Source organism: Sylvia atricapilla, chromosome 1 (assembly GCF_009819655.1).
Source record: "Sylvia atricapilla isolate bSylAtr1 chromosome 1, bSylAtr1.pri, whole genome shotgun sequence".
Classification (NCBI taxonomy): Eukaryota; Metazoa; Chordata; class Aves; order Passeriformes; family Sylviidae; genus Sylvia; species Sylvia atricapilla.
The window spans coordinates 86958816-86986493 of record NC_089140.1 but is presented as its reverse complement, the minus strand read 5'-3'; the positions used below and the strand labels follow the sequence as shown (position 1 = coordinate 86986493).

At 41.2% G+C, this 27678-nt stretch overlaps 2 protein-coding genes across 2 annotated transcripts in view; both read left to right on the top strand.

The window, feature by feature from the left end:
• Positions 1–529: 529 nt before the first annotated feature.
• FRRS1L (ferric chelate reductase 1 like) lies at positions 530–7822 on the top strand. The gene is made up of 5 exons (XM_066327195.1): positions 530–737; positions 2509–2593; positions 3071–3209; positions 6398–6644; positions 7103–7822. The coding sequence occupies exons 1-5, from the start codon at positions 530–532 to the stop codon at positions 7273–7275; spliced, it is 852 nt and encodes a 283-aa protein (XP_066183292.1). The 3' UTR covers positions 7276–7822.
• An 11713-nt stretch (positions 7823–19535) lies between these two features.
• The window catches only part of TMEM245 (transmembrane protein 245), a 73700-nt gene continuing 65557 nt past the window's right edge, over positions 19536–27678 (top strand). The window contains exon 1 of the mRNA XM_066327167.1: positions 19536–20159. Coding sequence (XP_066183264.1) covers positions 19536–20159 — 624 coding nt within the window. The remainder of the gene's footprint in view (positions 20160–27678) is intronic.

Sequence of the window (27678 nt, the reverse complement as noted above, 5' to 3'; positions counted from 1 at the left end):
AGCTAAGTTTTCCCGGCAGTTACTGAGCAGGATTTACCACGTCCTCTTGAAGCACATGCCAAGAGGCTTTAGTGAATCGAGGCCACGGGGGCAGCCGGGGATGGCTGAGTACTGCCCCTCGACAGCGGCGCCCGGGCGATGGGACACGTCCCCGCGGCGGGGTTTCTGCTGGGTGGGGCGCGCTCTGGGATGCGGGAAATCTCTAAATCAGCGATCCACGGAAGGCCACCGCGCAACCCTTCGGCGGCGGTGCCTGCGGGAAGGCTCGGTGCTGCCGGGGCTGTGCCTGTGACCGCCCGCGCATCCCGCTCCCGGCGCGTCCCGAGCATCCCCGCGCACGCCGCTCCCCCGCGCACACGCCGCCCCGACACCTTTTCCCCCCGACACCGCCGCACTCCGTCCCTCGGCCCAGCCCCGCGGTCCCCGCGGCACCGCCCGTCCCCGGGGCTGGATCCCCCCGGCCGCCGCCCCCGCTCCCCCGCGGAGCCGCGCTCGGGCGCCGCCGCCTCCCCGCCCCGCCGCCGCCGCCATGGCGGAGCGGAGCCGCGGCTCTCGGCGGCGGCTGCTGCTGCTGCTGCTGCTCCTGGCCGGCTCCGCCGCCAGCCCGGCCGAGGAGGGCGGCGGGCGGCGGGAGGCGGGCGGCGGGGAGCACGGCGAGGAGGCGGCGCGGCACCACGACTCCTCGTACGGCACCTTCGCCAGCGAGTTCTACGACCTGCGCTACCTCTCCGAGGAGGGTGCGGCGGGGCCGGGCGGGGCGCGGCGGGCGAGGGGCCCGGGAGGGAGCGGCGGGGCCGGGCGGGCGCGGGGCGCGGGCGGCGGGCCGTGGCGGCGCCGTTCAGCACGAAGGCCAGCGCCCGCCGCCATCTTCCGCCGGCCGGGCGGCCTCAGCCCGCGCTGCCGCTCGGCGCCGGGGCCGCGGGGTCCGGTGTCCTGCCCCGCTCTCCGCAGCGCCGGAGCCTCGCTCCGCCGGCGTCCCCGGACACACACGGGCGTCCCCGGACACACACGGACATCCTCGGACACACACGGGCGTCCCCGGACACACACGGGCGTCCCCGGACACACACGGGCGTCCCCGGACACACACGGGCGTCCCCCGGGCGGGAGCTAGGGCCGGGGACCGTCGCCTTCCCCCAGAGCGGGGCCGGCTGGCGGTGCCTCGCCTTCCCCTCTTGCCGAGCTTTCCGGGCTGGTAGTGTCAAAAGGACTCCTGGGGTGTGTGGGCTTCGAAAGGAGGTGTGATGCCCTAAAGTGTCAAGAAACAGCGTGGTCATGGGTTTTGGTGTGGGTTTGTTTTTTTTTTTTTTTTTTTTTTTTTTTTTTAATTTCCGAATGGCAGAATGTTAAAACGCCACTTTTGCGGTTTGGCTGCATTGAAAACCATTTGTCTTCAATGGATTTTAAAATAAGTAAGGAGTGAGAAAATTGCATGTCCTGTGACCTGTGTTTCGGTAATGCGCTGCTACGCGCTGCTGCGAAATTCCGCAAACTTATGCAGGGTAATTTACCCGGCCCTTGAAACAGTTAGTGCAACTGTGATTTGCAGCTTCCAGCATACCTTCTCCTTTGCCAATCCCAGAAACCTAGGGAAGTGAATCAGGGCTCCCGAATGCGCAAAGTTGTGTAGGTCAGAAGTTTGTGTGCTGGTGCTGTGACTAACTGCAGTGTTCATTTCCTACTCAATGAAGCACTTTTCCTACTCAGTGAAGCATTTTCAGAGGATTTTTTAATTCCGCATCTAGTCCTTCGGTTTTCATCTAGCCAAGTAAAAAACTTCCTATTAGAATATCTGTGCTTATGCAACAGACACCAGCTCCTACAGGCCAAGACTGAACAGGTCTGCTAGTAAATGTTCTCACTTCTCTTTGGGGCTATAGTCCAGCAGATGGGATTGCTTGGAATCATAACTCTCACTGTCTGGCTCTTCTGGGTCTGCCTTCACATGTGATTGCAGGCCATAATTGCAGGCAATTCCCTGTCCTGATACTCTCTTACCTTTTACTGCGGTGTGTTTTATTTTACTTCATAAAGGAGGATGTATTAAAAGGTCCTTCCAGTATCAATTCCTACAGCTCTGCATCTGGTGCCCTGCCAGCATTTATACCTTGTACTGTCATTTATGGCTAAGGAGTCAGTTCCCTTACAGATTTCCTGAGACAATTACATGTGCACAAAGAGAGAGCTGAGCAGAGATCCCTAATTGTTAAGTGACTCCTATAGTCCATGGCCTTGCTGCCTTACATTTAACTTTTCCCCTCCAGGATCCTTCTCCCTCCTTGATGAATGTAGGAAACCTTAGAAAAGTTTTGCATTTAGTCATTCATGTTACTTTGGTACCTGGATCCAGGACCTTCTGAGCAGTGGATTGTGTACGTGACAAAGTAGTCACTCATCTGAACAGTTCAGTTATCAGAAAAGTAAATGCTACTGGAATACCTTCTCCTTAGTATTATTGATTTTTAGTTCTTGTATTTTATTTAGTAATTATTTATTCTGATTGTACAGGTTACCCTTTCCCTACTGCTCCTCCTGTGGACCCATTCGCAAAAATCAGAGTGGATGACTGTGGAAAAACCAAGGGATGCTTCAGGTCAGTCTGAGATAAGCTCACTAGATACCTTTATGTTTACACATACTGACTGATGATGTTGGAGACTTTGGTTAGTGTTTCATAGTAATTTTAATAAATGTTTGTTATCTAAGAACTTACTTTGTAGTACAAGCTATATTATTTGAGGATACTTGTTTATTTAAGAATATATGTCATAGTTTTGGACCTACAGTTCTTTCTTGTATTTTCATGAAGCACTTAAAAAACAGAGCAAGGAAGATCAACAGAGTAATATTTTGTGTTACTGTTTGCAGTACTGTTTGAATACTATACATTCTTACACTAAAAGAGTACTAATTGCAAGCAATTAATGCTACTTTATGTCCAGCAAAATAAATGCTTTATTGCTGTTACACCAAAATACATTCTTTTAGTTATTTCTTGCAAAACCTTAACTAAGTTCCATAGCAGGAAATTTCAATGAAAAAAGTTACATCTATTTCCAATTCCATTTAGGTATGGTAAACCTGGATGCAATGCAGAGACTTGTGACTACTTTCTAAGTTACCGTAGAATAGGAGCTGATGTTGAATTTGAGTTGAGTGCTGACACAGATGGCTGGGTGGCAGTGGGATTTTCCTCAGACAAGAAGATGGTAAGATGTGTACAGTTTTTCATGTTGGCAATACACACACTTCCACATGCTAGGATATGAATGGTTTATATACATTTATTTACATTTACATATATATTTGGTTGGTGTGAAACAGAGCATATAAGGTCAAACTGACTTGCTGAAAACAAAGCACCATTCAGTAGCTCCCCTGGGAGCACTGCCTCACAGAAAACTGCTTCAGCCTTCCTAACATCTCCTTTTCCTTCTTCTCTGAGAACTACAACACTATTTCAGTTCAGCTCTGAATGTTTGAATGTCACTAGCTTTTTGCCTTTTTATTAGAAAAGCCCTCAGGGATAAGCCAATTCACATGGAAATGTCCTGGTGCGCTTTATGTCAGTGTAATTTGGGCAAAAGACACATAATAAACTGAATAGCAAATAATTTTATTCTTTAGAAAATCAGCCGACTTTCAGCAGTATAATTTTTTATTGCACCGTTTAACCTGGGAAATTTTTGTGTTTCTGTCATACTTATGTGTTGTTCGAGGGAAGCCACAAATGTGTGAGAAAATGACTCCTGCTAATTTTAAGTGTTTATACTCAAGAAGGCAGTCTTGTTAAAATTTCTTCTCTCTGTTCTGGATTTTTATTGGGTTCTGTTTTATGCTTACTTCTGTACTTACTTTTTCATTCAAAAGCTCCCCTTTTCATTGAGTTTCAGTGAACGGAACAGAGGCATATATAACATTTAAGTCCATAACACGTGGACTTAAAAAAAACACCTGTGCAATAGGTGATTTTTGCAAAGATGTTTTGTTTGTGTTCCTTGGTAAAATGTTTTGGATAAAGATGCAGTTTATAATATAGGTGTTCATGTACAGAAACTCTCGTGAGTACACAGAATAAAACTGGACCTGTGTCCTAAATCAAAAGTCAAAGAAAGGACTGTTTCTTGTAGTGTTGAAAGCAGCAGTCTGAAAAAATACAGGAATTAGATGTCATGAGCTAGGACCCACAAAAAATGAATTGGAAGACTTGCACTGACTTACCAGCTTTTTTACTAGACCCAAAATGAGAAGTAAAAAGAAAGTGTGATGACAAGTGCTTCTCAGTCATTACTAGGTGTGTTTTAATATGACACTGTACATAAACAAAATTACAATAGAATATTTTTGTGTCATAAAGAACAGTTCATGTTACAAGAAACAATTTGTGGTTTTTTACGGCCAAATTTTGTGAAGAGTTTAGAAGCTTGCCAATGCAGGCACTCAGCAGGATTTTCAAAGCAGCTCAGTGTCTTTCAGTATTTGTCCCCAAGCTGTCAGACTGTGTTACCAGTTTGTAACTCTGAGGTACCTGCAGTGGACCCCAGGGTCCCACTTCCCTCCTCTCATCAGCCACTTGGAAAGCAGGCACAGCAAGCAGCAGGCAAAGTCTGGTAAAGTTCTGGTAAAAAGAATAAAAGAAGTGTAAAATAAAAAGTTTTGCTTCCAAACTTGCTCCGCATATCACGTAATGCCCATAAGTGAGCTGGGCTAAACCATCTAGCATCTCTCTTCCTCTCTGGTTCCCCTGCTGACTTCACCTTTTTTGTAACTTCCAGGGTGTTTTGGTGTTCTTGGATGCACAGGCTTTGATGATAAAATGGCTTGGGGTCAAAACAGCTTAGCTGTGAGAAATGGGCTGTACTTTGGAGGCCCTAATCAAAGTGGTGTGGCCTGGATAGCTTCAGAAGTTAAGGAAAAAAACCTACTTTGTGTCCTCAATAGATTTTTTTAAAGTCCTGTGACCTATTTCTTTGTCTCAAGTAACATTATGCTTTTCCACTTTCAGGCTTTTGTGCCTTGGCAGGATTTTGAAACGTTGTTCAGTTAACTGAGATTCAAAATGGTTCTTTCTTTCCTTTTTAGGGTTTTTTCCTTCAGTGTAAAAACACCTTTATTTTTGTCTCTTTGTACTTAAGAATGAGGGATTTGTGCTTAGATGTATACAAGTTAAACTTGGGAAATAAGTTTGGGATATAATTTTCATTGCTCATGGAGAGCAATGATAGTCTCAAGACAGAGGCCTCAAGCAACCTTGAGGAAATGTCTGCATCAGCACTGAGGTGCAGAAGCTGTTCAAGCATGTGTTTTACCTAGTTGTCCCCTCTTTCCCTTCATTTCTGGCACATCTTTTACAAATGCACATTTGAAATACACCCTTTTCCTCTCTTTTCCCTGTAAGAAAGACCTGAGGGATAATCACACTAGTAAGCATCATGTCTTTCATCAGTAAGACATATCAGAAAGATGAGTATAGGAGGAGTAGGGCCTGTGTTTAGTACAACAGTGATAGGTGTGGCACTCATCCAGCTTGGATAGTGTTCTGATGGCTCTTGTGTGTGTGCTAAGGCTTCTGTGAGATAGTACTCCTGAAGTTAATGTCCAGCCCTGTGCTCTACCACTCTGTCAGTCACCTTGAGTGACTATTCCAGCAACTGCTGTAGTATTTCAATGGACAACCTCTACAAATAAATGGCTCCTTCTTCCTTCTGTCTGTTGGTTCTTTGGTGGCTGTTCATGCTAAGTGAAGAAGAAGGTATTGATTACTTTTTTCTTTGTATCTTGTGGTATACTGTATTCTGTTATTACATGCTGAACATTTCTTACAAGAAATAAGAGATGAGAAATTATGTTCCCTTAAGTGAACATGAGAAGAGATTAGAAAAGACTTACTATAATTGATGCTATTATTTTCTCATATGTAGCAGGTTTATTTCCTCTGTCTCACTTAAGTATATTGCTTTTCTGTCCATTATTTGATGCAGTGGATTTTATACACATCAGGGATTCAAGATTGCCATGAAGATTCAAGATTTTATGAAGCAGTATGCCAGAACTTCACAAATGACAAAACAAAAGAGACTTCCAGAGATCAATTAATTATGTGATGTCAGAATGGTATAAAAATACATGTTAAGTAAAATAACTCTCAGGAAGGTCCAAAAGAGAGTTCAGAGATAGTAAGGGTATGTAATTACTGCTACCCACTTAACATGCTTTTCAATCTTACTGAAGACACTTTGTTGGGGAAACCAATATTTTTGTATGTATAACTTAGAAATAAGGAAAGAGCATCCTAGGTCTTGATGAGTTTTGAATAATTAAAATTATATACATAAATGAGAAAGTGTTTTATGACCATTTTCTTTTCCATCTTCCAATATTTTTTTTGACCTTGTAGGGAGGAGATGATGTCATGGCATGTGTTCATGATGACAATGGAAGAGTCCGAATCCAGCACTTCTATAATGTTGGTCAGTGGGCTAAAGAAATCCAGAGAAATCCTGCTAGAGATGAGGAAGGGGTGTTTGAAAACAACCGTGTGACGTGTCGATTCAAGCGCCCTGTGTATGTTCCCCGAGAAGAAACCATCGTAGATTTGCACTTGAGTTGGTACTACCTGTTTGCTTGGGGCCCAGCAATCCAGGGTAAGTTAATCTCTGTGCCAAAACTGATAAATATCTTTCAATGACATGATGCTTACTAGACATGCCTTTTCTCACCCCTTTTTTTTTTTTTTTTTAATGAACTAAAATTCTGGCAGCATGAGGCTTAGAAATGGAAAAAAAGAAAGAAAGGAGTCCAGCATGTCTTGTTTTCTTGGCTATATATCTACTATCTCCTCTTCCCAAAGCTGAATTTAGAAGAACTTCATAACCTGAAGTTCTTAATTCCTTTGAAATATGCTTGTTGTTTACTTGAATTTAATTTATTTTATTCAGAAATTTAGTTTCAGAAAGCCAAGAAATGAGCCTACTCCCTGACAGTGTACTATTGCATGCTTCTGTAGATTGGAAAATTACCTGTCTGTCTGCCTGTTTCTTCAGAAGAGTTACAGAAAAAAATTGCATCTGACATTATTTCTTTCTGCCCTTCCATGCTAAAGGTTCCATAACTCGTCACGACATAGACTCTCCGCCCGTGTCTGAGCGTGTTGTCAGCATTTACAAGTACGAAGATATTTTCATGCCTTCAGCTGCCTATCAGACCTTCTCTTCTCCATTCTGCTTGCTTCTCATTGTTGCACTGACTTTCTATTTATTGATGGGAACACCATGACCAATGGAAAATAGCGAGAATTTGGCAGTGGAAGTTTCTCAGGATGGACGGCTATATGGATGGACAATGCATTTTTCTATTGGAATTTATATCACATCACCATCCTCATCTAGCTGCTTTTGAACATAGTTAGCTTCTCAGAAGAGTGAAATAACCATCTCCCTTGAGTGGCAGAGTGGTGACAAATCATTTAAGAATAATCAGTGAACACATAGGAAAATATTTTCAGTGTTGTGATTACTTGCTTAAGGAAAATGAGACTTTTGTAAAATCAATGTGTGTGTGTGTTTTGTGTGTTTGGGAGGGGTGCCTGTATGTGTGTTTAGGTGAATTTAGAGATGGACATCTTATCAAATAGCAATTTTGCCTTCCAAATGGCTACAAAAAAGCAAATTTGGGAAAACATTGCAATGCTGTTTGGTACTTCTAGAGCAGAGAGCACAACTCCAAGTGCAGTTTCTGATCTTAAGATCTAGAAACCAGCATAGCAGTATAAAACTTGCCCTTCAGTAGTGGACAGTTCTCCCAGTTTCTTTTCTTTTTTTTTTTTTTTTTTTTTAATTTATCAAAGTGTACTTGCTGTGGTACTTTCCAAAACTAAACTTGCATATTCAAGCACTAGCATGATTTTTTTTTCCAACAGAAAGAGGTGATGAATGGCTTTATTGTGTTTCAATAGCCTTTTTGAAAGAAATGGCTACTTCTTTTAAGAGCGAGATAGTAATTTAAACAAGGGGATGGGAGAATACAGAAATATAAATTCTCCATACACAGGAAAACCAAGTGTAAAACATGCAGAATATAAAAGTTCCCAACAAGCCATAGGATGTCCTCCTAATAGATTAAATCAATTTTTCTCTTTTTATGAAAAAAAACCAACAGCAATTTTGCTGACATGTAAATATATTTTTAAGTAATTGTGCAGTAGTATGAAGTAATCTCTTTTTCTGTGTTGTATGCCACTAAATCCTGTTCATGTTAAGGGTGACTGTGGGCAGCTGGTGTTATCTTACAAAGAAATATAAATGAGATTACTTGTAGGGGAAGACAGGGATTAATAAGAACAGCAGTATCTTTTGTTCATCAAACCACTGCTAAAACATAGCTCTTGTGGAAAAAGATGAGCTAAAAAGAAAACACATTAGCTGTTTTTATCACCAATAAATACTAGAAGAGGAATGATAAATATTAGAGATGAAAAGTGTCAAAATGCATTTATGAGCCACAGAACATTATAAAAACTTTGAGTGGAGAATTTCTGTTCTTCACGTAATAGGGAGTGTATGACACGTTTACATGTAGCAGTCAAGTGTGCTTAGGTAAGGCTACTCATTCGCTTTCCAACTCACACTAAAATTCTACTTAAGTAGAATTAAAATATAAATAGTGCCAAAGTTTTATCTGATGTTGTACACTTGAGGACTCTCTTACATAGAATTTGGTAAGGTATATGTAATGCAACTCCTTTCTATTCTCATTACTGCATGGAGTATAAAATTATTAACTAGCTTGGCTGAGTTTGCATCATTATTCACAGATTGATGTTTGTAGACTAAGATTTTTTAGGCTCACAGTTCTTCAAACCTGTGCTTAAGGTACATGAATTAGATTGAAGATTAGTTTGTCTTCATAACAAACATTTTATCCCTATTTCAAGAGATTAATATTTTATATTATCACTGATATTTTTAAGGATTTGTTCACTTAAAATTACTGGACTAGAGTTTGTGAGAGGGAAGAGAAATTCAGAAGTGAACTTTTAAAGTGCATACAGTAGCTTTATTTAGTATAAATTACTTCTCTCAGGTTGGTTAACTTACTCATCTTCTGATCAAGTAGCGACCACCTACTAAGATCTGCTTTGGTCCACAACAGCTGTGTAATTTAGCCTTAAGATTGGCTGGAGCAGATAAGCAGAAGCCTGGATAATGAGCTTTACATTCAGCAAACAGGTGAAGTGAAGAAATCATTAGGGTAAATTCTTTCTCCTTTGTGCTACTTTGTAGGCAGCTGAGATATTACAGTTCTTTCTCAGAGCCTGAGGGTTGCTTTATTTTATGGCTTGGTTTTTACTGTTTCAGCCATTTACTTGATTACCCACTAAAGGGCTAATTTAATAATTTAAAGGTACTGAACTTGGATAGAAACCCAGTTTAGCTCCTCTTTTCTTCCTTAATAGAGCTCTGGATTTAGGATAGCCTGGTTGGACCTGAGCACACAGGTATGTCATAGATGATGATAATAATACTAAGGTAAAATTGTGTGACAACTATTGATGTGCTTTGGCGATATATGGAGTCAGATGTGGTTAAAGTTCAGGATTTGAAGCAAGAGCAAAGTATTTTACATTATTTGTTATTCCTTTTTCTTATTATTTGTCAGTGTACTGTGTTTTTGTCATCATATTTTTTCTCTTGTTGAAGTACTAGCAGAAATGTGTGCTTCTAAAAAGTATTTCACCTAAGCTTCACAGTACTTAATTAGCCTAATAAAGTGGTTCTAATTAAAAGGGAGGAAATAAAAGGCCACAGGAAGCAGCAAAACAATCTATTATCTGGCATTTAAGTGGATGGGTGAGTTTAGCACTAAGTTTATCTCTTCTTAGTGGGAAAATCAGGACTATGCAATACTCATACCTAAAGAAGGTATGAGTATCGAGAAATTGGTATCTGGGATGAAATCTGAAGAGAAGAAGGTTATAAGGGAAATGTGGTGTGTACATTTATATGGTACTTGGTCAGTCTTAACATTTGAGTGGGTATAGTAACTTGTCATGGAGAGTATTTTGGTTTTCACATTTTGTCTTCTTGTTTTTCTTTTTAACATTGAAAAGCAGGATTTATCCCTGTTATACAAAGTTACTATAAAGTAACAGACTTCACAGTAATTTTTAGCTGATTATGGCATTTCAAAGATTTTTTTCTAGTTGGCTGGTACCAACACAAACTAGAAGAAAAGGCCTGCTTTGGAAAAGGTGATAGATATTTCCCTCTCCAAATAATTTTTTGTTTCTTCAGTGTTGTTACTACCAAACGTCTGTTAAAGAACATATTTCCTAAGTGCTTTAACTTTAAGAATTGCTTACTGCAGAGTGACTTAATATAGAGGCATTGAGTTTAGAGAGGGCATATTTAGAGTATGGTGGTGTTTGGAAATTTGACTGTGGTTACTAATTAAAAGATTTTTTTTGCAGTTTTTTTTTTTTTTTTTTCGTTGCTGGTACCAAAATAACTGGGTTTTTTAGGTATAGATGAGATGCTAATTGATTTTCCCCCTAAAAAAAAACCCCAAAAAACAAACAAACAAAAAAAAACCCACAAAAAACAAAAAAAACACCTAGCTGATTTGGTAATATCATTGGATAATGGATGATGCTGTCTTCTATTATTATAAGGGAAATATTCTGGTTTTGAAAGGGAACGTATTGATGAGAAAAGTTTGAACTCCCCCTGTGGTCTTCTTGTTTATCTTGATGGGTTTTGCAATACTTGGATAGTAAGAAAATAAACACTTGTGGCCTCCCTAATCTGAAGAAACCCCCAGTTTGGGTTAAATGATGTTGAAGAAGCTGTGTTTGGCACTGACTTTCCCAATCTTCAGCACAGGGATTAGATAATGTGTGTGGTGTACATCAACATGGCACCCAGGCAGTGGTCTTGAAGCTCACTGGGGGCACCATCCCGGGTCTGAACCGAAAAAAGAGCCCTGCAACTGCCTCTGTGTACTAAACAGCTATGCAGTTACCTCTTAGTTACTGCTATAACTAATATAACGTCTGTAAGTTTAAGGAAAGACACAAGTCCTCTCTTTTTTTAATCTTCTCATCCCTCTTTTTCATCCCTCCAATGTATCAGACATTTACAAAAAAGAAAATTATTCCAGTTTTAGAGAACAGACCTTCTGGTCTTTCAGGTCTTTTCTGGGTCCATTGGAACTTTGCACCCTCCAGTACTCCAGAGGCAGAATTAAAGTTTATATGCGGATTATGTAACTTTAATAGCGTTTAAATGGTGTTTTGTGACTCTGTGGTTTTGTTGGTTTGGCACACTGTTGTGTAGCAAGTGTACTTCCTCCCACCCTCCTCTTGTTTTAACATCTCCAAATAATTTTCCCAAAGTGAAGTATTTGGTAATAGACCTAATAAGAAGGAAATATGTATTTCAGAGAATTACAAAAGGTCTAATACCAGTTATTTTCAGAAGTAACTCTTGTGTTAGTGTTTTATACAAAAAATGACTTTGCTTTAGATTTATGATAGAATTAGAAATATTTTAAGTATTAAGTGTTTCAGTGGTTCATGGAGCTGTGGATGTGCGTAGCTTACATGAATTGGTATGATCCTTTTCAACCCCATGTAATAAAACTGGCAAAGCAGTTTGCTTGAGTGCTGCAGAGTGAGGCGTTGGTGACTCCAAACAGCTTGGAACTGAAGAATGGAGAGACTAGTAGTGAGGACAAATGACAGGGAAGTGCTAATGGTTTTGGTAAACTTTCTATTTTTGTATAAATTTACAAAGTGTGGTGGTGCCCATCTGGCACTCTTTATCCAGCAAATACTACTTGATGTAGTGTTGGGAAGGAATAGAGTCTGACTTGAAAGAAAGTTTGGCTTTTAGGTAGGTCCCAGCTGTTCAAGGCATGATGTGGGTGGGCATCAGGTCAGACCATGCCACAAGATGTTCTCTGCTGTCAAGCTCCAAGTAAAATCTGGCCTTCAGAGGTACAAAACCCCAGCAAGAGCCCAGAGGCAACAGCAGCAGTCAGCTGCAGCAGGGAGTACCTACTCAGTTTGTAGAACGGCCAGTGAGCAGGTACTTCCTGCTGGCTGCAGTCTGAGTATCAAAAAATGGGGGCTCTAATTCTTAACAGCTTTGTACATTAGCTCCTCTAATTAAAATTCCATTCTCACTATTTCTCTAGCAGTTTGGGCAGCTCTTCCTCAACCTGCCCAGGATAGATGTGGATCTAACTAGAAAATTTTAAAGAAAACGTCATGTCCTTGTGTACAAAAATTATTAAAATAGAAAATAAATTTTCTAACCATGTGCCAGCTTGACACATTCTTTTTCTTATCTAGTTATTTATATGTGATTTGTATATCAAGGTGTCTGATTTTTGCAAATACAGAGTAAGATCTAGGTATGCCTTCCTTTTCTAAACATTTTTTATTAATATAAAATAATCACTTTGGTAACTTCTTTTTTTTTTTTTTACTTTCACTGTAGGTTTGATAAAATTATATATGCTTAAATGTGGTTATTTAACTTACCTAATTTGGGCTCAGATAGTGAGGGAAAAGCAGTGCAATTTTGAAATGTCAGAGAGGATGTGTGCAGCTTGTGGAGTTGATAGGTGTGAAAATGCAGACTTAAAAGACATTACTTGCTTTAAAAATCTGCGCTATGACTTGGCAAGAGCAATGAATCTGCTGTAAAGAAAGGGACAGATTTTTTTTTTCCCCTGGGATTACTAAGTATTTTGAATAGAACTCATATCTCAGGTTGGAAGGGACCCATAAGGGTTCCATAATGATCTTAGAGTACTACAAATGCGGTGCTCCTCACAGGACTGCCTCAAACTACCCCATATGAATCAGAGCATCATCCAGAAACTGCAAAGCATGTTCCAGTGACTGGGCCCCCTCACAAAGAACCTTTTCCTAAGGTCCCATCTGAAGTTCCCCTGGCATAGTTCCATAGTCATTCACAACTGTTGCTTTTGCCCGCTTTCTGTGTTTCTTAGCTAAGTAGGAATGTTCTTCCAAACCAGTGTGACGTTGGGACTTCACAACCTGTATCTTAGAACAGCTGCTGCTCCACATAGGCTCATACTGAGCTGCAGTTGGAGGCTAATTAGGAATGTCCTTACAAAGATGAACTGTCATGTGGCATTCTTAAGACATTTTCTGTAAAGGTGTTGTACTCTTTATGGACTAGGGCATTACAGAATTACCAGCACTTTTCTGAGCTGTTTCTAAATGATTCTTAAATTCCTATTTGCTTTTTTGAAGAAGTAATTGGATTTTTCAGAAGTGCTAAGCAGCTGGAAATCTGTTATGGCTTCAATGCTTACTCAGGGAAGTGAAAATTTTATGGTAACTCATTATTTAACTTCATCTCTCTCTCTCTCTTACTTTTGATGTCATTCAGTTCAGTTTCCTATGGTGGTATTGGTAGAAGACTAAATAAATGAAAAATTTGCTTAGATTTTGTGCCGAGGAACAAAAATATTCCTGCTGATTTTTCACAACAGTGATCTGTAAGGTTTAAATAATGAAAAGTATTCTTCACAGAATTAGTGTTTAGGTAATGTGATTTAGCTGAAGATATTTGTGTGTGCATGTAAAGTCTGAGAATTGTACAAGATTATACAACAGAGTCTAAAAACAAAAGGCTAAATTCTGCTCTGGAGACAAAACACAGAATCTTATGTGTTCCCTGTCTCCTAGCTGATTTTGGGGAGACAAAATGATCTGTGAGGAAAAAAATTTATGAATCTGAGATATTACTTATGTGGTGATTATGTTTGCATTTCTTATACACACACCTTCTTTCTTCAGTACAAAAAATAACCTCACAGTCTTAGATGTATTACTGTTTTTTCTCTTTTTTTTATTTTTTTTTTCCATACAAGCTGAAACAAGAATAAGTTCAGTAAGTCAAAAGGATGTTGTCATATAGAGTATTAGGGTGATAGGAAAGGAAGCACAGATGCCACAGTTAAATCTAGGAGGAAAAAAAAAAATCTTGTTATTTAATTTCGGAATATGGTGTGTGCTTCTGAAATACTTGACTGCTCACATAGAAAGCAATGGGTCCTTTTTCAGTTTTTTACCCTTGGTGATATGAAAGTAATGATAAGTATTGAAATATAAATAACTACCATAATAGAATTTTTTAAAGCTGGAATTATCATTCAAGTCTTGACAAAGAGATTCAAAGATGAAATTTCAAACCTATTAACTCATTAGAAAAATGAATTGTGGGACCTTGACATTTGTGTGTGATGTCCCCAGCCTTTATTTAGGCAGATATTTTTTATTAGCATATTGAATTCTGTTTAGGTTATAACACATGCCTGGTATGTCTTGGTATTTTTGATTTATATATCCTGAGGTGTGGTTTGCTTTAACCTCTTTGCAAATAAGCAGGCTGTCATAACTGTGTGAACTCTTGCCACTTGTTTCGTATTACATGAAGTTAACGGTTGAACCTGGAATGCCATCTCTACCTTTGGACTTTATTCAGCGTTGTCAAGACTGATATACAGATAAAACATACAAATAAGAAACTTGTAACTATAGTGTTAAGTGGTGTTCTGCATTCTTTATGCCAGGCTTCAGTCTGTATGCCAATACCCAGCAGCCATGTGAAGTCAAATGAGCATTTGGTTGGAGTGCAGAATGGAGGTTTTGTAGTCCAGATGAATTTGCCAAACTTCTTTGTATTTGTGCTCTAGTCTTTTCAGCAAAAATAACACTGAGTGAATAGATAATGAAATTACAGTGACCTACGGGACTACTTTACAATCAGTGCATGCCCTCAAGTATTGCTTTGTAACATCTGTTTTATACTAAATGTTGGTGTTCAAGTGAGCCTTGTTAGCTATTTGACAGTGACGGACAATGATATTTATAATACTGCAATAAATGCCTTTTTAGTCTAAAAAAATGTGTGGTATGGCATTTATAAAGAGGGAAAAAGTCTCCATGAGGTTAAAGAAGTCTCTGCTTCTGCCTATGTTAATAATTAATTCCCAAGCCATGGTCTTGAATTTTTTAGCCTGACTAATTCCATTTAAGTCAGCTAGGCTGGTCATATTAGCGAATTAACAGGTTTGAGAAGACTATCTTTTTTTTTTTTTTTTCACGATGTGAATCACAATGAAGCTGTACGTAAATATGATCATCTCTATTTTAGCTAAGTATTAACCACATTGTCAACTGCTATAAGTGTGTAGAATTTAGAGGTCCCTGTGGTGGCCTCTGTGCTGTGTTTTTGTAATCTATTTGATACAAATACGATCAAGTTGCAATATTACAAATTTTGGTGTTCTTTATCTACTGTCACTGCCTTGTTCCTTGGCCAGAATGGCTTCTGAAGCAGTGAGAACAGGCTTTTGCAGATAAGAAGAAAATAAAACTATATTAAAAATTTGCAACAGACAGGAGGAAGTGCCATGATACTCAACAAGCAAAAGCAGCTGTAGAAGTCTCTCAAACAGGGGTGCTTCAGTTTCTGAGATCTCTCAGGTTTGAGCAGGTATTTTTGCTCCTTACTGGTGGACTGGGAAGAAGAGTTGGCTCAGGGTAACAAGAAATGTATTGCTCTTACACTGTGTGGTATGTTTGTTGTGTTTGTAGTATTATTGCAAGCCTGCAGCTGCAGGCTGCAAGGAAGGATGGGTCTTGTGTGTGTCAGCTACTTGTGCACTGTCCAAGCCATCATGATCAGTAGAGGTATTACTTACACCAGATAGATTCGAATAGACTTAAATTATATTCTGTTTGTCTTGCAGTACACGACTGCTGATGGATTGGTGAGGAATTGGTCACAAACCTGAGGAATCCCAAACATTGTTTTGTTACTCAGGTCTCTGTATATCCAGCTCCTGTTCTGTGCACACAGCTATCATGTGGGATAACCCTGCAAGATAGTATTTTGAATTTTGTCCATCCACAGGTCCTACTGGTGCTGTTTTGCATGATTTTTCCAGTGACTGAACATTTCTGTGTCGGTGCTCTTGACTGCTCTGCCTTACAACCATGCATTTAATTCCCCTTGTTAACTGAACGAGATTCACAGCCTTCCGTGTGAATCATTCAAGCCTCACTCTGCTGATAATTTTGTACACTTTAACTGAGATGTTGAACAGAGTTGTTTCTGCAGTAAAGTCAGGCTATAATCACTGGGTGCAATCAGACATGGTGTTCCCAAGGATTTGTTTTCATTTTATTTTCACCAATATTTTGTAAATGACATTTAATTTGGAGCCTTCTCATCTTAGCAGTTGAGCTGCATAAAAGAATATTTTTTGTTAGCCCAAAATAAAAGGTATATGCAGATGACCTAAAGATGTAAAGTTTACATCTTTACATCTTAAATAATTAACTCTTTTTTTTCTTTGCTTCTGGTACTAGTGAAACTGTAATAGTTAATTAACAGTGAGTATTTTCCATTGATCTGAAGATGATGTTACTTTAAACGGAGGTGAATTTGTGAAGTGAAATTAACCTCAACTGAATGTTCACAAATGTTCAGTAACACAGGTTAAAACGAAGTCTCTGGTGCAGGTATAGTTATTTTCTAAATACACAGGCCAGTGCTGACACCTTGTGGCTTTGTTCCTGCCTTATTTCACGGCTCCATGTGGTTATTTTGGTTGTAAATAATGATTAACTTGCAGTTGCTGGCATTGTCTATCTCCTCTGCTTTTTGGCTGCCTCAGTGTCCAGTATTTCAGTATCATGTGGAAGACAGCTTGGAACTTTGGTCTGTATTGACTGCACATGGAGTGAAAAAGGAGCTAGGGGTGTCTCTGACCTCATGAAATGCACTCAAAAGGCATCAGTTCAGAGCACAAAATCATGGGTGCTAGGCAGAAGCAGACAGAAGTTACAAGTTTCTCTTTTACTAATTAATACCCGGTTTTATACTTTTCTCTACATAGAAGAGCACCAAAGATTGCCAGTACTTTTCACATGTACTTTTCAGTGCATACATATTTTCTCCACCAATGTAAAAGCATTCCTTTGCTGCCCTCTTCAACCTTGAAAAATTCCTAATAGGAAAAATACAAAGAGACTGTTGTACAATTTATGGCAGTATAGGAGCCTGAGGTGTGCTACTTATCTTTGACCACAAAAATGCCTAAATCAAATGCAGCAGTGCAAGTTATACCTAAACGGGCATCTAATCTAAAATGTCTTACCATTTCAAATCTTAAGACAAAACCAGCTGTTAAGTTGCTATTTGAAATCTGTTCTGGAATTAAGCTTTAGAGGCTGGGGTGTGTCTTGGGGAGATCACACATCCTCCCTTAGCTGTCAAAGAGATTGAGAGATTGTTTTCTGACATTTATGGGTCATGTTCCTGTTCTTAAGTGATCCTGTTGTGGTGATACATGAATTAGAAATCTTTCTTTTATTGCATTATTGGGGTTTTTTCCCCTTTCTAATGTGTTTGGTTGTTTATAATGGATAGTGAAAAACATAGTTGGAAAGGAAAGGTCTTAAACAGTAGGGACCAGATCCTTGGCCTATGTAAATCAGTATTTATAGCTTCACTGAGGTCAAGGAGGTGACAATGATTTCTGTTCCTGCAGAACGTGGCCGACTGAGTCTGTTAAGAAAAATCAAAGGAATAAGGATGTGCCTATGAAGATTTGATTTGCTGGCATCTCTGTTTAGCTAACAGAAGGATTAGAACTCTCCACTCTCCCCCAGTGTAAATCTTAATTGACACTTGCTAATTGAACTTTAATGCACTAAAGGTATAGTAATTAGCCATTAGAGTTTGGCCTCTGAACTAAAGAGAAAAGTTCAGGTAATGATGCATTCTTGTTACCTACTTCAGCACCCTGCCAGGAGGCAGATCTATCTGATCAAAGAGCTGTGAGTGACAGTATCAGTTTAAGGTTCAATAAAAGCTTCTTGTATGGCCAACTGCTTGTAATGCCTCATCTCCATGAGGATCAAACAGAGTGTCTGTAGGTTTGTAAGTGCTTTCATGACATAAAATTAAAGTACTTTGTTGAACCTACATGTGATCTATTCAGCAAAGGGAAAACAAGGAACTGCAGGAGCTCAGATGAACCTTTACAAGTGTGAGCTTCCGTGTAACTGGCAGGAAAGGCTTTGCAGAGACAAGTCAAGACTACAGTGCCAAACCTTAAAATCTGGCTTGGGCCCAGCCCCACCTACAGCTTCAGGCTGCAACACAGTCACAGGAAGTGTGTGGAAAAACCTCTACCTTTCACCCTTGGCATTATGATAAGGATAGGTCTCATCTAGCCATTGCCTTGGCATTCCTCTGCATTTAAAAGCTAACTGTGAATAGGTGTATTCCCACTTCACAAGTTAAAGACGATTGACAACTCAGGGTAATTACAGCTTTTTAACATCTCCATCATTCAAGAAATGCTCCACTAAAGTCCTCCTGGACTCCAATCTAACAGGAAGTTACATAGGGTTAAACTTGCATGTAAATTCTAAAAAATACAGGAATTTGATTATTTTCCTCCTTTTATATATATATATATATATGTGCATTTTTTATATGTTTAGTGGTATGTGACTTTATTATTACTTAGAGGATATGCTCTACCCCCTTGAAAAGAAAGAGAAAGGTCCCTCTCAGGGTTTTATGGCAGCATTAGCAACAGCTTTAGTACTGGCTGAAGGCTTGTCTTAAGCCACAGAAGGAAAATTGTTTGTGAAGCACACTGCCAGCACTGAGTTCAAATTTTGCCCTTGCAAAACTTGCTTAGCCCAAGAGTGTTTACTACAGATGCATTTAGTCCACCTGTAGAATATTAGCAGGTGCCTTCATGCCTGGAGTCAGGGGTTTGGTGTATGCCAGCTGCAGAAAATTGGCTCCTCTCTAGATTATATGCAAATAGCATTTGATGCTACACAGTGTCATAAATGTCAGGTCTAAAAACCAGATGGAACAACTACTTCTTCAGTGGGCCTGAGTGCCAGTAAAAGAGCAGATGCTTCCCTGTTAAATAATTTGTTGCCAGAACATGTTCAGACAAGACAAAATCCTCCAGCTGGTCTAACCAGTCTTGCTCTCCACCATGCAGTGACACTCCGAATCTCCGAATTTGTTCCGCCGCCCGAGACTAGAGCAGCAGTAGGCAGAGGAGAGTGTTCAGCGAGGCAGGACGGGGCTGCGCTCCAGGGCTGGGGATGAGGTTGTGCCGCAAGCTGCTGGGCTCTTCCCTGCTCCAGCCTTTTGGCCGCCCTGTTCGGCAAGGGCCCTGCAGGCGCCGGGCAGCGTCGGCCGGCGCTCGGCGGGGTCCGGGCGGGATCAAAGCCCCCCACAGTCCCGCAGCTCCTGCCGGGGGGGAGAGCGCGGCCGCCGCCCCCCGGAGCAGAACTACATTTCCCATCTCGCTTCCCGGCCGGCGCCGCCCCTTTCCCGCCGGGCTGGGCGCACGGCCGGAGCCGCGCGGAGGCACTAGAGCAGCCCGGGGCCGCTGCCCGCCCTCGGGCACGACCGCCCCGGCCCCGGCCCCGGCCCCGCTCCGCGCCCGCCATGGCGGACAGCGCAGAGCCCCCGGCTCCCGACGCCGCTCCCGCCGCGGATCCGGCTCCCGGCGCGGCCCCTCCGGGCTCGCCGGCCCGAGAGCGGCGGGCGGGCGGCTCCCCGGGCGCGGCCGTGCCGCGGCTGCCGCTGGGCGGCCCGGGCGGGGCGGCGGGCATGTCGCTGCCGCGGCTGGAGAAGCCGATCAAGCAGGCCTTCTACAACACCGGCGCGCTGCTGTTCGCGGGGCTGTGCTGCGGCGCCGCCGTGCTCGTGTACTTCATCCTAGAGGCGTTCCTGCGGCCGCTGCTCTGGGCCGTGCTCTGCGGCACCTTCCTGCACCCCTTCAAGACCTCGCTGACCGCGCTGGGGCGGCGCTGGCTGGGCCGCCTGCACCGCTCCCGCACCCCGGTGCTGCTGGCCGCCCTCCTCCTGCCCATCTGCTTCGCCAACTACGGCGTGGAGGCGCTGGGCGAGCAGGTGCTGCGGCGGCGGCGGCTCCTGCTGCTGCTGGGCGCCGGGGGCCCGCTGCTCTACGGGCTCTACTGCCTGGGCAGCTCCCTGGGCGTGCAGGTGCTGCTGGCGCAGGCCGGCCGCGTCATCTGCCAGGGGCTCGACTACTTCAGCAGCCAGTGGGTGAGTGAGGGCTGTGAGCGCTGTGAGCGCCGGTGCTCCGCGGCCGCGCGTTAGCCGTGCCCCGCTTCTGCAGATGCTGCTAAGTCAGAGGTGGTTCGGGCGCGTTCTTGGGCAAACATCGAGGCTTGTTGAGGTCTAAGGTGTGTATTCAAGTGTTGTGAAATAGCAGCACGGCTCCACAAGTGACCCGGAGTGGGCGAAGGCACCTTAAAGCTTTTTTCCCTTTTTTTTGAGTAGGGTTTTCTTTTTCTTCTTTGCGTGTCAAACAGTGCAAACGCAATTTGAATGCTGAAAGTCAAGCTGTTTGACTTACAGATGTTACTGTGGTAACAAATCCTGGGTGACTAGTTTTCCCTGTGTTCTAGTCGATAGGATAGTTAGAACTTCTGACAAAACTCTTTTGCAATTTGTTAATTATAACTGAATATACAAAAAGTACTACATAGCAGAAGTAAATTGTTATGTGAAAGATCAGAAGATCAGTAAGTTGTACTCTTGTTAGATACTGATGTACAACTGGCATACTCAGGTTTCTTAGTGTCAGAGACTTTTCAAAAGCTGCTCTATTTTTTAAACAAAGTATGCCCTTTTCCTAGGTAACAGTGTTCCTGAATGGACTGACAGAGAGTATTTCGACAGACTACCTCTAGTGTGAATAGAATGGAAAAGAGAATGTGTTTGGTCTCTTGAAAGTAAACACTGGAGGAAAAGATTTTCTTGACTTTATTTGGTGCTGGAAGATGTCAGAGGAAATGTGTTTTTGGTCTGTTTTGTCCTCAGGAGTATAATTAGGACAGAGTAGACAGAGACATATTCTCTCTTTATAAAGAGGCGAGATGCTACCAGTGTTTACTTTCAGCTGAGTAGTAGCACAACTAAAGCATGGCCTGGTACTAGTGAGAAGCTTTGACTTGTTGCCACACAATTTGCTTGGTAAGCTTAAGATTTTTTTGAAAACTTTGCTCTGACCTCTTTGTTTTATTTTTAACAAATCTATAATACTGCTGCGCTAACTGACCCGGCTAAGTCCAGGCTTTTAATAAAAGTTTGTTAACTAAGCCATACCTAACACTTTAAATATAAGGATGCTGAAGGAAGCTGCACTTATTGACAATTATAACTATGGCTGTAATGCACTGCTAGGTGTCTGTGCTTGCTCAGTACAACCTCGTTCAGCAGTCTCTGATCCTTCTGGTTGGCACTGGTGTTTCTGCTTCAACACTTGTGTTCTTTGACCTGTGGTGGGATTTTAACTGCACAAAACATAGTAAGCTCCCACAGCTCTTCACACTTGAATTTCTTGGGAAGATTTTGGGTTTGGGTCAACTAACTATCAGAGAGTTCCTTAAGCAAACCAGTTTCTTTCTAAGCAAGTTGTCTATGTCCCCTTCTGGGGCTTTATAGGAGAAAAAAAAATTGTGGGCTTTCCTTTGTGAATGCCTGCAACTCGGTCTGGCATCATCTGTACACTTTGCAGTGTTAGTTCAGTTTTTTGAATTTTGCAGTTGCTTGATGTGTATTACCTCAGAGCTGTAGCAGGATAACTTAATTTTATCTATGCAGCTGAGGAGCCCCTGAGCTGGATCAGTTAATAGTGTCAGTTTTAATTTCACTTAAGCACTTTAAAGCCCTTTAATTGCTGTGTTGTATTGGAGTTCTATTTGCATGCATATGTTCCGCTTGTTAGCTGGGTGAGAATTTGGGGTATGATGAGTTGGTTTCTCCATTGTACTCTTCTTCTCTGGGGTCTGAATCCTCTATGGTCCCTTCTGTATGCTTGATTGTCCTCTCTCTGATTCTCTCTCCTGTACTAGAAATGTGAGTGGATGCGAGTCATTAGAATTACGAGGATTTGGAATAATGATTTGTTATTCTCTAACTAAAGGTATTTTGGTGGTATCTACTAGATCAAGATACTGAGACAGAAGTTCTCCTCTTAAGTTCTAGAAAAAAAGAAAATTCTTCAAATGCAGTCATTGTGTGTGACAATGACATGGTAAGGTGTATCTTGGCACCAGTATGTTAAAAAGCTTTCCTGTCCTGCTGTCCTCAGATCCAGTAAAGTCATTCATGGCGTTGATGAGTCAAGATTCAGAAGTGCCTTTGTTCCCATCCCTGGTTCTTAAGTCACGCCTGCAGTTCGGGAATTTGGGTGCCTCCATGATTGGATTGTTTGATAGCTGATTGCAAAACACTGCATTTGGAGAACAAGTTCAAGATCTTAGGCTAGTCTAAGCATCATGTTCCCACGGTCTCCTTTTCTTTCCCTTCAGGCTTTATAATCTTCAAAGAAGCTTGCTCAAAAAATGTAGTTGGCTGCTGGAACTTAAATTAGAGGCTGGTTAAAAGTTCCGGATGAGTTCCCTGTTCTGACTCCAGCCTTCTCTTGGTATTTGGAGAGTTCTGATGCAGAAGGCCCTGCACAAACAGCAGTTTCCTATTATAGGGAAGGGGAATGTTTTTCTCTATAGTTTTTTTCTTGGAAAGGATGGGAGTTTATCTCATAGTGAACTGAATATAGTCCTGCATGCTTTTGGGCTGCAGCAGTTTTGCAGGAACCATGCTTGGTCACAGCCAACACTGTATCTAAAAACCAAATTCTTTTGCTCTGTGACAAGAGTTCAAACTACTTTAGGCTGATGTTTTGCACTTAGGTTAATATATATCCAATGCCAGCTATTCATTATATTTTCTTCTTTTTGTTTAGAGGAAGAATTTACATGCTCGTATTTATTTGGAAAATGGTTAGTTTGTAGATCCCAGCTGATGTAAAGAATTATACAGCTGCTCTGTGTTGGCTCTGAGGTTTATCTTTGTAAATTAAATTTGATGTAATCATAATGAGCAGAATTCTCTGTAGTGAACTTGATTACAGGGCTGTCAAAATCTTTCTCTCCGGCCAGTCTTTCTTCCTTGATTTGTCACAGGTTATTGGTCAGGCTCACAGCTGTGTAGTCATGTATGTCTCAGTGTATTTTTATATCTCTGACTGTACTGGGTACAATTCATGTTGGTCTGGGGGTTTCCGTGCAGTTAGAGCCCTTAATCAGTCTTATCCTCACAAGGGTGCTGGGCAGATCTGGAAATACCATTGCCCACCATTGCTGTGACTGCTGTATTGGAATATTGTCAGAGTACATGGTTACCTGTTTTGGCTGGTGTACTGTCTGCTCCCCATCAGGGATTCTGTGAAAGACATCCCCCAGGGAAACCTCTGTGTTGGCATTAAATGCCAGCAGTGCCCAAGCAGCCCCTGCAGACTGAAATTCTCCAAGCGTCCTTCCTGGCACACGCTTTGGGTTCCATGCTCTGAGATGTTTGCCTTCTACAGTCCTGTTGAATATCACCTGCGGGGACAAAATGTTCTGTCGAGTTCACCTGATGGGGCAATTCTCAGTTCTGATTTTTAATGTGCATACAATTTCTATTTCTTCAAGCATTTAGGGTAGGTGTGCTTTTTTTTCCTTCCTTTTCTTCTTAGAGTGGACTTGCAGGTTTCTAAAAGTTACCCACCATAAAAAACCTTCCAAAACCCAAATAAACATGTGAACAAGCTCTTAAGTATTATTTCTGCTGTTTATAATCTATTATTATTCTGATATCCTGGCTTATTAATCATGAAGCCAAGTACTGACTGTAAATACTTCTTACCAAAACCACAGATTTTAGTTTGTTTTCACAACTTTGCTGGGTAGAGATAAACTTTGTAGAGGCCACGTGTGGCCTGTTGGAAAACAAGGTGAGAAAAGGCAGGGAAAGTCTGGGATGTTGATAGTGTTTTCTGCTGTTGTTTTTCCCACACCCACTCTCAGTTTTGGAAGAACCTGCAGTGAGATACCTTTCTTGGAGAGGCTGAGGAGCTTGTTCTGATTTATATGCAGGAACTACAGCCTCAAAGCTGGCACTTGCCTAATGATGTATGCTACATAATATTAGTTATATATGGGTATTTATATGTATTGGTTGAACACAATGTTTCTTTTTCCAGCACCTCTGAAAAGGAATGATCATTATGGAACCATCCAGCAAAATTTTAACTGTGCTCTATATAATAAAAGTAGAAGGTGAAGAAATTGTGTGTATTTAGGAGCCATCTGTTGCAAAAGTGTTCCCATGAAGTATGTCAGAAGAGTGGTGCTCTGTCTGCAGGGAAAAAATTTGATGTGCTCTGGGAAACCTCTTTTTGCAAGAGAATCTTGATAAATATGATTTCTGAACAGCATTTTTATTATGAGTTTCTCGTAAGTAGCTTTTGTATTAAGACAGGAAAAGTGAACTAAAGGAGAATTATTCTCAACATCTATTGCTTCAGTCTTCTGCATATCTTAGATTTCATTTTTCTTTCTTAAGTTCTGTGTCAGAAATGTTGCAGGATACATTGAAATTAATTTTTAGCCCATGTGTTGCACTGTTGATGTTGATTATCAGTTCCCCCCTGGCCCAGGTTCTAGTTACAAGTTCGTACTTTCATCCCTTCAAAAAGGGGTGATCTCACTAAATCCCATGTTTCTGTTTCATGTGGTTTAGTAGTCTGTGTATTTTAATGCCAGAAGTATCAACATGGATATATGTCACATATGGTCATTTCTAGAAGAAATGGAATGAGCCCACTGTTCTAGTCCTTTGGACCTGGGACAAGGAATAACTTACTTGTGTTCACTTAGAACCTCCTTTAGGTAAATGAAGGCTTCCTAAGTAAAGAGAAGAGCTGGTGGTCTTTGCTCTGAGGTGGAAAATAGTCTTACATGTATAATTAGTTGGAGTTTGGGTATTTTCTTACATGTTTGATAAAGGCTGTCTCCATGCTAAAAGGACAAAAGGAGAGGCAATTACACACTCTTATTCTGCTGGACTCTGCACATTATGGGATGTTTCCTCTTGTGTACTAATGAAAATGTGCTAAAGCTACATTAAATTAATTTTAGTTCTGGAAACTGGAGTCAAAATGACATTTTCATAATTTGTCAACTGCCTCATTATCTTTTATATCGTTTAGAAAGCTATTTTCAAATGAAGAGGCAGTTGAAGACAACACTGTGATTTTTTTTTTGAAGGCAAACACAGTTTGGCTTTTAGCAGTGCATGTAATGCCTTGTGCTGCTTCATTTTTCAAGTCCAACATTCTTCTGCTTGGCTTTTCTGGTAGGTTCATTTTCTTTTGTCAGCCTGCACCACCACTTTTGAGGGAGATGTAGAAATAGTGAACTGGTGTCATAAGATCACCTCTTTAAACCATCTTTACAAATGAAAATTTTGTTCTAAAATATTTAAGGGGACTGATGAGGTAGTTTGGCCCTTTTTTTTTTTTTTTTTCCCCTCAAAACACTGAGACTGGGAAATGAAAGCAATTTGAATTCGATCTGTAGTTCCATCAAACAATTTTAAATTTAAAGCTCAGTTAAAATGCCCCCCCAATAAAGCAATCTCTGAAAAACCTTGCCTTATGATTTCCAAGTGGGAAAGAGCAGCCAGGGAAAAAAACATCATTTCCAAGTGGTCAGGGGAGAGGGTAGAGCTACAATTAGAAAAGGAAAGAGTTCAGACACTCAGTTTTTTAGGTGCTGACTTGTTAAAAACTGAAAAATGTTGACTGGGCATATATCAAAAGAAGTAACTGTTGGTTCATCTTCTCAGTCTTCACTGTTGTGTTGACTTGTGGGGTGGTTCATAGAATCATGGAATATCCTGAGTTGGAAGGATCGCTTGAATGTCGCGGTCAGTGGGAGAAATGCCGCAATCGATACGACTGATCAGCAAGACTCAGTTTATTTAGAAGAGTTTACACAATTTATAGCACAGCTAATGAAGTTCATGCATAGTCCTAAAGCAAGCTCACTGTTGGTTATATGAAAAAGCGTGAACTAATTCTCACCTCTGCATTCCTATGGCTTCTGCTACACATTTGATATTGTCCAGAAGTTACACCCACAGACGCTGTGCCCCTGACTATAAAGATAAGGGCTGACCAGCATCCTCTTGCTGTCCAGCTGCAGATTGTTTACGTGACCTCTTGCAGCTAGCCATTCTCCTACAGCTGAAGTCCTGCACAGAGGCCAGGAATCACACCATGTGCCTGAGAAGGCACATGAAGCAGGTGGGAAATGTGTTTGCTGCGGGATGTTGAGGTGTTGGGGCAGCATTCCAAGGAAGACTAAATCATTCCAACAGATTTGCTGTCTTCTACAGTGGGAATCTCTTCTTACTTTTTCCACTTGTGACATATGCTTCTGTTGTTGATGCCTGTCATATTTCTATGGGCCTGTTTTGCTATAACTGAATTACAGGTATTTTTTTATGAGCTTAGGGAGCTTGAGCTGGCTGGATGAGTGTTGAAGCTGTTGTGCAGAAGAGGTGGGACTCCCCGGCTGGCAGTAGGAGACAATGAATTGCCACTTTCAGTAGCAGTGAATTATTGAATGTGCTCATCTGCAGCACCTTCTCCTTCCAGGTTAATCTGTTGATAGGAAAAAAAGGGGGGAACTGTGTAAATAATGGATTTTACTCTCCAGTATAAATCAGAGTTGAGTAGTAAGAGCTTGTTCTTGAAAAATGAGACCAAAGCAAAAAAGAGTGGCTCAGATTTTCAAATCCTTCAGCTTTAACAGGAAGGGGAAACAAACTTTCAGTGATGTTAATGATAGTTCATGCTGGTAAGTCACTGAAATTTCAAAGAAAATTCACTGAAGCTGATGCTTGAGTTTAACATAAAAGCTGTATCTTTCTATGGTGTGATTTTTGTCTCCAGTTGGCAATTTAAACAGAACTGAAGCCCTTCATAGTTTCCTTAAACATCTCTAAATCTGCCTCTTAAATTTACTTAATATAGAAATGGGTGCTACAATCCAAGTTACTTTGCAGTTTTAGAACTATTTATTCAGAAAAATAGTTTTACGTGTCTAAAGGCAAAGCAACGCTTTGTTCAGTCTGTGAGAGATGCTACAAAATGCAGAGAAGATGTGAAAAATGAGGTCTTTTCTGTCTGTTAAGACAACAAAGATGTTGGTAGGTGAGGGAAGAAAGAAGGGCAGCTTGCAGGATTAAAGTATCCCAAAGTTGTTATATATGGAAATTGTGCATGTCTGTGAACAATAATTGTGATTGAGTCGTGATTTAGAATCTCTGAGTATGTGGTGAAAATTAGGCATCTGCAACTGATTTCAGCTTGGTTAATAGTTGATGATAGCTAATGCATTCTGCAAAATCTGAAGTGTATGTATTAGTTACCTGGTTAACTGTACATTCTTACAAATCAAATTTATGGGCATTTTGGCTTAGCATGGAATCTTACCGATTACAGTTTCAGTGCAACGATTGCAGTAGCTTAATTTTAGTGAAAGTAGGCAGTCTTTCATTCTTTGTTTCAATTATGCCAGTTCTTGAGAATGACGTATAATAGTAGAGAGGCTATTAATATTCTTCAAGCTCTTCAAGCCAAAACTTTTGGAGACCATCCAAAAAAACAATGGGAAGGATTATGTAACATTTAAAGTTTTAAAGGGTTAAGGAAAAAAAAAGAAAT